Genomic DNA, 12,118 nt, shown 5'->3' on the forward strand with positions numbered 1-12,118 from the left:
AAGTGAAGGCAAAGAATAGCCTTGCTTCGAGATGGGGTGACCTTTGGAGGCTAAAGGATCCTCCTTCCCCTTCTAGGACTTTCGCAGGAACAGCGGAGGAAGAGGGTGTACGTTCTTGGTGCTCCCAAGGAGTACTAGACCAAGCTCCCATTGAGCCAACTGCTGCAATTAATGAGACTATCAGGGGGCACGTCAGTCGAGATACACGCGACAACTCTCCTGACGACGGAAGCTCGAATCCTGATTTCAATGTCTCTCGAATCGTTGAGACAATTAATCGCAGGGTAGAGATTGAGCCACGTGGCACGTTCAGATCATTGGTTGTTGCGCCGCACTCTACGACCCCTAAATCTCTGGCGCGTGGCAGTTATGGGAACTGTAGTGTCGGCTTCGGAAATCCCTCGAGGCCATGTGTTGGAAGTCTCGAGATGCGACCCTACTTCTGATGTCTCGACTTCTGGACACCACTCCCCCCTTGATCTCAACCGTTCTCTAGTCTCCGTTAGCAGAAACTATCGGATAGGGGCCCCAATACCTAGACCTTTGAAGCTTCTCTCCAGATCCCCAAAATTATCTTGGAACTTACCTACGCAAGAAAAGTAGTTGGAAGAGGTGACGATAGACGGAAGGTTTGTTTCCAACAACGCCATTTCTTTCGATTCATCTTCTTTGGGGAGTGCGGGCGAAGTCGCTTCTTGCTCTCAATCGGAACCTCTGTCTTCTCCTGCTTCACACCCATCCACTCCTTTCTCTCCTACATACAGTTCGTTGGATCAAAACCTAACGGTGCTGTTCCAAGACGAATTAGGTGAAGGTATCATTGAGGCGGAACTGCTTTAGATCATAATTGAAACTTCAACGTCCCAGGGTGTTTTCGACAAGCAAAGAAGACGAAGAAAACAGGGACAAAATAGTTGATATGATTCAGAAGAAGCGGATCAGAGATGTTATGAGACATGTAGGAAGAGCCTTAAGGATGTCCTCTGGGGATTTCCCGGAAGATTATATGGCCCTATTCCAATGCGTCGAATCTCGAGGATGGCCGCTTTCAACATCGACATCTCTCAGAAAGCGAATATCCAAATTGTGTAGCAATAGAGAACTCCAATGGCTTGAGATGTCTTCGAGAATGTCTGCGGGTTTCAAATTCGATATTGGACGTCAGGGCAATCGGGGTAGTTCAGTTTGCCAATGAAGATTATTTCGTGGAATGTTAGGGGTGTGGGGTCGAAACAAAAAAGAAGACTAATTAAAAATTCCTGTGGTAATGCAATCCTCATATCATCTGCCTTCAAGAAACTAAAGTGCAGAAGTTTGACTATCGTCTAATGGGTACTTTGTGGAAGGCAAAGGATGCTAGATGGGTCACCCTAGATGCAGTGGGCAGTGCGAGCGGGATCCTCTTAGCGTGGAAATCCTCTCAATGGGTGCTTCTTAATAGTTGGGTTGGGATTTTTTCAGTTTCTGTGTCTCTCCAGGATATCTTGTCTGGGTCTTCCTTTCTCATTTGCTTTGTTTATGGCCCTTCCTCTGATAATCTCAGGAAAGAATTTTGGAATGAATTATCCACAGTGAGACAGAGGTTTGCTGGTCCTTGTTGCTTTGTTGGGGACTTCAATGTCATCATATTCACAGCAGAAAAGTCCTCCGGCTCCCAAGTCTCCTCAGTGATGAGAACGTTCTCCTCTTGGATCGATGATAACGATCTGGTGGACCTTCCTCTTCTCGGATCTAGATATACCTGGTCCAATGGAAGGATGAACCCAATTCTCTCTCGATTAGATCGATTTTTTTTTATCTCCTGAATGGTTGGATCTGTTCCCCTCTATTTCTCCGTTCTTCCTAGAACTACCTCGGATCATTGGCCAGTGTTTCTATCAGCTGAGGAATTAAACTGGGGCTTGAAACCTTTTCAGTTTGATATATCCTGGTTTAAAATCTCCCGCTTTAATAAAATGATTTCTGATTGGTGGGCTGATTTTCAGGTTAAAGGCTTTGCAGGTTATAGGCTCTGTTCCAAACTGAGACTCTTGAAAGACAAGTTAAAACAATGGTATCAATCGGAATTGTGCAAGAGGGAAGCTGAGATGGATTCGATTCTTTCAGAATTGCAATCGTTGGATGCTCGTGCAGAAGAAAGTTCTATGTCGACAGATTTATTGGCCAGAAGAATTCAGCTTATTCAGAATCTTTCTGATAGAGTCCTTCAAAATGATATCTGTTGGAGGCAAAAGTCTCGATCGAAATGGTTAAAAGAAGGGGACAAAAATACAAAAATTTTCTATTCCATAGCCAGTATGCACGCCAGAGCAAACAAGATATCCAGTATTATCGTTAATGATATCCAGATCAATGGTAAAGATGAAATCACGGAAGAGGCAATTTCTTATTTCAGCGGCTTGTTACAAGATAGAACGTGGGACAGACCTCATCTGGATCTCCTCCAGTTAGATAATATTTCCGATCAAGATATTTCTCTTCTTGTAGCTCTTTTTTCTATGGAAGAAGTGAAGTCAGCAGTTGGGTCCTTTGGAGGGGATAACTCTCCGGGCCCCGATGGGTACCCTATTCTATTTTTCCAAAAATGTTGGGACTTCATTCAAAAAGATGTTTTGGACTTCTTCAGGGAATTTCACGAAAGAGAGAGATTATCGAAATGTCTTGGGGCCTCCTTTATAGCTTTAATCCCTAAATTTTCGGGAGCGGCTACCTTCGGCGATTTCAGACCGATTAGCTTGCTAGGGGGTCCTTATAAAATTCTGGCGAAAGTTTTGGCATCCCGCTTGAAGAAGGTTATTGGTTCGATCATCTCCCCTAATTAATGTCCGTTTATTCCGAAAAGATAGATTATTGACTGTGCTCTTATAGCAAATGAATGCCTTCATTCCAGCCAAAGATTCGGCATGAAAAGTATTTTCTGTAGCCTAGACATTGAAAAGGCCTATGATCATGTCGATTGGGGTTTCTTGCAATATATGTTGAAGCGGATGGGTTTTGGCAACAAGTGGAGAAGGTGGATTGGTAAATGTATCGGCTTAGCGTATTTTTCTATGCTCCTAAACGGTTCCCCGAAAGGTTTCTTTAAAAGTTCGAGAGGCCTAAGGCAAGGCGATCCTCTGTCCCCTTTCCTCTTTCTTATAGTAGGAGAGGCCCTGTCCATGATGCTACACAAAGGCCAAAATGCAGGCATTCTAAATGGTATCTAGATGAAAGGTATGCCCACCTCGATGTCGCATGTTCAGTTTGCTGATGATATTCTGATTTTTTAAAAAGCATATATCCATAAGGTGGACAACCTGCGTACTATGATCCGTTGTTTTGAAGTTCTGTCTGGCTTGAGAGTTAATATGGCTAAGTCGAAACTCTTTGGGGTTAATATGGAGAAGGAAAAGGTTGGAGAGTTTGCGGATTTATTCGGATGCGCTCCGGCTTCCTTTTCGACCACTTACGTGGGTCTCCCTTTGTGCCTTGGTCTGCCCCATAAGTCTCTATGGGAAAAAGTCATCCATAGGTTCGAGAAATATCTGGCCAAATGGAAATGCCGCTATCTTTCTCTTGGAGGTCACTTAAGCCTTATCAAGGCTGCACTCTCAAACTTACCTCTTTATTTTATGTGTCCCTAAATAGGTGTCCGTCCTCTGTTTTGGTCTCTTTAGATAAACTTAGACGTGGCTTCCTATGGCATGGTAAGAAGGAAAAAAAAAGAGTTTCCACCTTGTTGAATGGAAATAGGTTTGTAAGCATATTGAAGAGGGAGTTGCAGGTATGTATCAAAGATTTAAAGATGATGAACCAGGCTCTCTTAGGAAAGTGGTTTTGGAGATTAGGGACAGAAGATGATAATCTCTGGAACAAGATTATCAAAAGTAAGTATGGTACTTCCGCAGGTGTCTGGTGGACAAAACAATCGTTTTCTTATAGGGCCTCAGCTATTTGGAGGGGCATTCTTCTTATGAAAAAAGAGGTTATTAAAGGTGTTGGTTTTGAGCTTGGCAAGGGAGATAGAATTTTGTTCTGGAAAGATATTTGGCTGGGAGAATCACCTCTCAAAAATATCTTCCCGAGCATGTTTTGTCTCTCCCAGCAACAAGACATCTCAGTTGCTGACAGCTATTCGGTTATGGATGGAAAGATAGTCTGGAATCTGCTGTGTAGAAGGAATTTTGAGGACTGGGGGATTGCTGAATTTGTGCAGCTGCTGGATTATATTTATAAATCTGCTCCAAATCAGTTGAATGCGGATAGGATCATTTGGAGACTGGAAAAGTCGTCAATCCTTTCAGTAAAATCATTTTATAATCTGATCCAAGCCAACCACAGTTCAACAGAAGAGCACAATTCTTACGATATCTGGAAGTATCCGGTCCCTCCTAAGGTTCAGGTTTTTGGTTGGCTGGTTGGAAGAAGAAAATTCTGACAATTGACAATTTGAAGAAAAGAGGAATGATTTTAATAAATATATGTCTTTGCTGTATGGGGGAAGAAGAATCGGTGGATCACTTTCTTGTGCATTGTCCTTTTATTGCCAGTATATGGGCAGATTTTAGCTCTCGTTTCAGCATTAATTGGTCTCTCTGAATCAGCGGACGTCCTTCTAAAGGCTTGGCATGGAATCAGAATGGAAAAAAACAAGGCCCTCATCTGGAGAATGTCTCTTCTTGCAATCTGGTGGTCTGTAAGGGTAGAAAGAAACGGAAGATGTTTCAGAAATGTCTCTAGTTCTGCGGACGTTGTTGCATCCAATGCAAAGCGTTTGCTGTTAGATTGGGCTGTCCAAGTAGATGCATTAAAGGATTTTGATTTTATTTTTCTAGGAGTTTAGTTTTTCTCGCTTTCTCAGCGGAAATCTGCTCCTGTTTCTGTACTTTTTCTCCTTTTATATTAATATATCGTCATTTTTCAAAAAAAAAAAAAAAAAAGGTTTAACCTAAACTCATTATATTGTTGCAATAAGTATGGTATGCACATCAATGACATTTGTCATGAGAACTACACGTGTTCAAAAATTTGTTTATTTTGAAAGAGATCATACTTACTGGTAGATATGGCACGTGCAGTGCATATGGAGAGAGGAAGTGGTTTGCAAGATCTGGGAGAGAGGGTGGGAGGTGGTTGAAAAAGGGGAATTATTTGATACTTAGCAGAGTGTGATGGCTGGTGCTCAATCATCTAAGCCTTATCCCAATGAATTGGGTCAGCTACACAAATTGTGTTTTGCCATTCCACTCTATCAAGGACCACATCCTCATTTAAACCATAGGAGAATCTTTTCTCACTACCTCCATCCATGTCCTTTTGATCCTTCCCCTCTTAGATCCTGCAACCTGAATTCACTCACTCCTAATTGGTACTGTTCTCGGTCTCCATTGCACATAGTGAAGCCATCTAAGTCTACTTATTATTACCTATTGGTGGTACTCCTAAGTTCCTTTGAATGCGTTCTTTTCTAATTATATCCTTCCTCATCCTGCCAGCCATCCATCTCAACATCCTCATTTCAGCTATATCCATCACATGAAGATTTTGTTCCTTACTGCCCAAAATTTTGTCCTATAAAGCATGCCTGGTCTTATAGCTATCTTATAAAATCTCCCTTCAATTTGATTGTCATGTGGCAATAGTTAGGGAAACAAATGAATGATATATATATATATTTTTAAATTATCTTTTTATTTAAGTGCCATCTAAATCAGGGCCAAGATATGCATGGTTTAGTTTGATTTCATCATATGACATGCGTCTGATCTTTTAGTGCCCGTGTATCAACCAGCACGCGTTGCTAGAGTATCAAATTTCTTCATTTTGGGAGTGTCTCCCAGTAGACATACGGACTGGCTTTACCTAATCACATAAATGCCCTTACTTTTAGTTTAAAGCATTGCTCATGTCCTTCAATAACACCAAGTTTTGGCCATCTGGGAACTAAATGCTTGGAAAATTTTGCCAATGGCTACTCATGTTATGTATATTAGAGATAATCATCATGTTTTCCGAATCTGCATCATGTCAGTGATGTTTACCTAATCACATAAATGCCCTTACTTTTAGTTTAAAGCACTGCCCATGTCCTAGAATAACACAAAGTTTTGGCCATCTGGGAACTAAATGCTTGGAAATTTTTGCCAATGGCTACTCATGTTATGTATATTAGAGATAATCATCATGTTTTCCGAATCTGCATCATGTCAGTGATGTTTACCTAATCACATAAATGCCCTTACTTTTAGTTTAAAGCACTGCCCATGTCCTTCAATAACACAAAGTTTTGGCCATCTGGGAACTAAATGCTTGGAAAATTTTGCCAGTGGCTACTCATGTTATGTATATTAGAGATAATCATCATGTTTTCCAAATCCGCATCATGTCAGTGATGTTTATCACCGGTAATTGATACGTATTGCTTTCAGAAGGAATGATCTGTGCTGGAGTCTGAATCATTCCATGCATTTATATGTTGTATAATTCTGTCTACAGCCCAATATGTATTTGCTCAAAGCCTCAAACAGATGGGTGATGTGGACAAACCTGCATATTGTATGGCATGTACATCGTACCATCAGATATAAATTCATTGAAATTTGTATATCATGACAGGGATATTTGGAAGTGGGCAATATGCTCCACTATTGAGGTTTTGGTCTGTCAGAGTTCAATATTTGACTGATATACCAAACTACAGTTTCTTATTAAATGAATGGTTAATCTGTTTGTATAAGTTTGAGAATGGCAAATAGTTAAATCGGACAAACTTTGGAGCAAAAAGAAATTGGTCTGCAGTTAACTTTTAAGTCTTTCCAAGCACTCTAAAATGTATTGTTGCTTATCAGAGCATGCCTTTTATCCTGGTTTAGTTGCTGTATTGATTTGTTTATTGATTGGAGGATACCTCCTTGACTTGTTTAATACAACTGCTTGTTTCTTTTCTTTCTTTCTTTCCCTCTTTGTTCAGGAAATGTATACACAGGTTGGACCACAATTCCGTGATGAATTGCAACGCCATCATCTTCCTACCTCTATGGTAATTGTCAGACAGCTGAATGTTTTCCCCTCAGTCCACCCTCTGATTGGACCACAAGGTCGACATTACCTGGAGTAATATTTATAGTGGTGAAGACTTTGGGTCTCCACATTTGAAAAAGTTATCGATATTCAACAACAGTGTTATCCATGAAGAGCAAAAGATTACCTTCTTGTTCTATTACCCATTTCCATAAATTGCATCACCACTTGATACTGCAGGTGAAAGAAATAAATGCAAGGCTGGAGAATATTGAACCAAAGATCCGCTCTTCAGATGGACGAACCGGTCATTTTGTCCCAATGGAAATGAAGTCCACTAGTCTCCCTGCACATCACCAGAAAAGAAACAGCCCAAAGGCCAAGAATACTGCACGCGAGTCATCTCTCTTGGGAGGTCAGTGGTATTACTTCTACCTCAAACAGTGGATAATTCCAATGTTTTTTAATTCTTTCATAGCATGGTTTAAATACCTGAAAATGACTTGAACGCTAGTGGAGTCAAGGATTGACCAATTTTCAATTAAGTCTAGAATTTGATATGATCTTGTTCCAATCTTGAATATCAAGACTCGTTAATATTTTAAAACATGATTTGATGTCGTATCTTTGTCAAATAAGTCTAGTTGACGGACTCTTGGCAGAGCCAGAGTTGTCAAATCTTGACCAAGTCTTTGACTGCATATAGTTCTCTTTTCATGTTGTGAAGTCTGATCTAGTGGAGTTGACTTGGCCGAGTTAGATGATTTTTTTTTTCCTACTTTTCTAATATTCCAAATTGATGGGATGGCACTTTTGAGCATTTGTCATGAGCTTTATATTTTTCCGAAGGATAATCTAGCTTTATTTAGAAAAAGTAAGAAGATTACAAGGAGCAGATTCTGCTTAACAATACAGTAGCACGAATTGGCAAGAGCACTTGGGTTCAGATACCAAACACTTTAGATACGGGATACAATGCACCCTATTGGCGCCTAACCATGTTGATGGGGACATCTCGCGCACACGCACGCCCACCTTACGCACGTACGCAAGGAGGGCCCCACCTTCGATCTAGATCGATGACGACATCCATGGAGGGCCTCATAGTTAAAGGACTGTGTTTTGGTTTCTTGGGGTGGACCCGATCATCATGTGGATCCCATCATTGGATCTCATGATCGGGACCCACTACCCTAGGTGACCTAGGACTTTGAATTTTGCTTATTACCGTTATTAGGAACATCATGAACGGTTTAGATTGCATTGATTAGTTGTTATTTTTGATTACTTCGTCTTTAAGTAATAGTATGTGCACATGGTGCAACTTTTGGGGTCTAGGTTTTTCTTATAAATAAGCAACTCCTTGTAGGTTTTTTTTATTGAAGCTTAATAAAAATTCTGTGTTTTTCTACTTTGAGTCCTCTAGTTGTGGAAATCCAATTGGGTGCGAAGCCTTCCTTTCATCGAAGGGCTAAATACCGTGGTGCGAAGCCACATCGATCCCGATTCACCCCCATCCTCTACTATTTATATTTTTCATCTCCTACCATCATCCGCGTTTCAAATCTGTCCTTTATTGCTACAGTTTTCCTCTTTATAGTAGAATTCCAGATTCTGGCCTTGCAGGAGGGTTGAAACTTTGGCAGAGCACCACGCACAGACCGCACATCTGATCGATACGAAACTTAGGAGTTTTGAAGCTCTCCCCTGGCCGACCAGAGCCAAGGAGGCGCTTTCCGCGTTCGACGCCCCCTCACATGTGTGGCCAGACCTCTATGCATGTGCGACAGGCTTGACTCACTGTCCGTGCGCGGGGACTGTCTCCAGGTTCAGATTTCTGCCTATTTTACTCCTCTCATACCTATTCTCCCTAACCCTAACCCTAGATTGCATTACTTTTAATTTATTTGCCCCTTTTCTTACCTTAGGGTTTTCTGAATTGGAATTGGTGAATCCCTTGGATTATGGACTGATTGTTGTGCATGTGTGGATGATTTTTACTTCCCTTTGAGTATTGTTTGGTCCATAATTTTACTGATCCAGCCGTAGCCTATATAGGCCTGGACCCGCACAGATTCCCCTTGCTTGAATGTTTGAACTTTTGTGTGGGATGTGGAATTTTATGTGATTGTTTCTGAATTAGTATAATCTAAAGCATAAGATCTTGCATATCATATTTAATTTCATGTCCTGCATCACATGTCCCAATCAAGCGCCATTAACTCGTCTGTGTCTCCTTGCTTAACAAGAGCATTAGCCGAGTCATTTGCATCTCTGCTGGAGGGAGAAAGTGACTTTGATATCTCGACTTAGGTCCCAAACCTCCTTAAGCATGTCAGACACATTCCATGGGCATTTTCCTATAGTAGCAGATCGCATTTTTGGAGTCACCCTCTGCAATTGCCAGGATGAAATTCTTTTTGGCCAACAACTTCACTATTTGTAAGAGTTTGGCTGCTTCCACATAATTTGAATCTTAAACACCAACGGGCCCAGAGAATTCTAAGAGGGGAGTGCCATGATGATCACACATGCACCCTCTCATTCTGGTGTACCCTGGGTTCCCAAAGGAGCGGCCATAGAAAAATTGGCTTGGAAAGAATTGGCTGGGGGAGGGGTCCACCGAATCTCTGGGCCTTCACATTTGGTGTTCCAACGCATGACCTCTTTCCAATCTACAAAAGATAGAACTGGAGGGATGTGCCGTAAGATTACGTTGTACCCTGGTTGCATCACATGTGCCGAGAAAGCTTAAAATGGCTTGATAGAGAGTACACTTGTAGGAATACGTTTGAGCTGTGTGGGATGTGATGTGTGGGTGCCATCTAACTCCCTATTAGTTTGGCTCCCATATTTTAAACCTACGTTTGAGGACCAAGCCAAACCTACTACTTCAGTGGGCTACGCTAAAGGGAACAACAGGGTACATTGGGAAGGTGATGCATGGCATAGAACTTCCAGATGAAATGTGGCATCTACCATAGTTTCTATATGCCATCTCTTGCCTAAAGACACCTCAAAGTGTGACCCATTTGATGTATGTCTCAGATATCTCTCATGTATGCCAATGAAGGCTGACAATGGCTTTGAGTGAGAGGATGCTCACTCACAGGACTCGGGGAATTTCACACTAGAGAGCACAACACTCTTTCTATGTAGTATAGATAAATAAGTAAATAAAATTATGAGAGGTTTTGTAATCTAATGCATGTGGACCCCTACTTTTCCACAACCAGGGGCATATTCTTATATGGAACATGAATGCACGACTGAGCTTTCTATCTGGGGGGACTCAATAATTAGATTTAGATCTTCTACCTCAAAAACTAGGCTGTTTAATTCCTGAGGGCATAATGTGCCAAACAAAAAGATAGTCAAAACTAATTTTTTTCTAGCCATCTTTTTGTTTTTCTAGACTGGCACACTAGATGAGTGCAATAGCCTGATTTTTAGGCTAGGAGATCTAAATAGTGTGGCATCACAATAGCTAACAGTCACGCATGGCATCCCACCAACTTGAAGACATTATCAACAAACAAATAAGCAACAATGGTTGCAAGCAAAAAAAAATAAAAATAAAATCCCAATGGTTGCAATATGAGGATGGGATAATGAGTGTATTTGGCAAGCCTATCTGCTATTTCACTCTTATCCCATGAAAGCAGCAACCCTTTCTATAAAATCTACAAAATTATCAAACCATCCTTGAGTAGGAACTAGTAGTGGTTGTAGCATATCGAAGCTTGGGTCTTGGCATAGTCTTGCCTTATTTCTTGGGCAAATATCACACTCTTCTACAAATTACTTGATGTCCTTCTTCATATCATGCCAACGGGGCCTCCTTAGAGTAGCTTTAGATCATTGTCCCGTAGTTCTCAAGGTTGTTGAAGAAAACTGGGGTCCTAAGCCCTTCGGATTTGAGTCGGCATGGCTGGAAGTCGAAGTGTTTGATCACCTAGTGGCGGAATGGTGGGCTTCTCTTTTTGTGGAAGGCTATGCGGGATTCAAGTTTAAAAAAAAGTTAAAAATGTTGAAAGAAAAGATCAGAGTTTGGAAGAAGGAGATTCTCGGCAGAAGGGAAGAAGAGTTTGATAGGATAGCAGAGCAAATTCATGAGCTTGATTTGATAGAAGACGCTGGTGGCTTATCTTTATATCATAGACAAAAAAGGGCCGATCTTTCACTTAGATACTCTTCTTAGGCTAAGGAGTAAGAAATTAAATGATGTTAGAGATCGAGGGCGGTGTGGCGTAAAGAAGGGTATAAGAACACGCGATTCTTTCACTACATTGCTAGTGCTCGGGGTCGTGTTAACAAGATCTCCTCTCATTATCGATGGGGTTCCCTTTTCAGACAAAAACAAGATTTGTGACGCCATAGTTTCGTTTTATAAGAAGCCTCTATCTAGCGGTCAATGGGTTAGGCTAAGTTGGATTACGTAAGAGTTTAATAAGTTAACTCCCGAGGAAGCTTCCAAGCTCGAAAAGCCAATCTCGGAAGAAAAGGTGAAAACTACCCTTAGCTCCATGTGTGGGGATAAGGCTCCAGTCCTAAATGGATTTCTCTCTCTCTCTCTCTCTCTCTCCAAAAATACTGGCACATTATGAAGAAGGATATTATGGACTTTCTTGTGGAATTTTGGGATCGAAGCTGCCTCTCTAGTGAGTTGGGAGCTTCCTTTATTGTCCTCATTCCAAAAGTGGAAGGTGCCAACCAATTGAAAGATTTCAGACCGATTAGCCTTATAGGGAGTCCCTACAAGATTCTAGCACAGATTTTTGTGACAAGATTTAGGGCGGTCCTCTCAAGGGTGATCTCGAAAAGTCGGTGCTTTCTTAGCGGGAAGATAGATTTTGGATAGTGCTTTAGTGGCTCACGAGTGCATTAATTCCAAGCACAGAGACAAGATTCCCGGCTTGGTGTGCAAGTTGGACATTGAAAAGCGTATGACCACGTTGATTGGGAGTTCTTAGACTATATGCTTGAGTTGTTGGGTTGCGGCCGAAAGTTGAGGGGGTGGATTAGCGCTTTTGTGCACTCAACTTCTTTCTTAGTATTGGTTAATGGGTTGCCAAAAGGCTTCTTCTAAGCATCCATGGGCCTTAGACAGGGAGACCCC

The 12,118-nt window shown here is 41.5% G+C and overlaps 1 protein-coding gene across 2 annotated transcripts in view; it reads left to right on the plus strand.

Annotated features, from left to right (window-relative positions):
* The window catches only part of LOC131245730 (CLIP-associated protein-like), an 88,898-nt gene that overhangs the window by 11,986 nt on the left and 64,794 nt on the right, over positions 1–12,118 (plus strand). For both annotated transcript variants that reach the window (XM_058245386.1, XM_058245387.1), the window contains exons 4-5: positions 6,950–7,018; positions 7,240–7,414. In XM_058245386.1, the coding sequence (XP_058101369.1) occupies positions 6,950–7,018; positions 7,240–7,414 (244 nt within the window). The remainder of the gene's footprint in view (positions 1–6,949; positions 7,019–7,239; positions 7,415–12,118) is intronic.

The sequence above is a fragment of the Magnolia sinica genome, chromosome 5, assembly GCF_029962835.1.
Source record: "Magnolia sinica isolate HGM2019 chromosome 5, MsV1, whole genome shotgun sequence".
Lineage (NCBI taxonomy): Eukaryota > Viridiplantae > Streptophyta > Magnoliopsida > Magnoliales > Magnoliaceae > Magnolia > Magnolia sinica.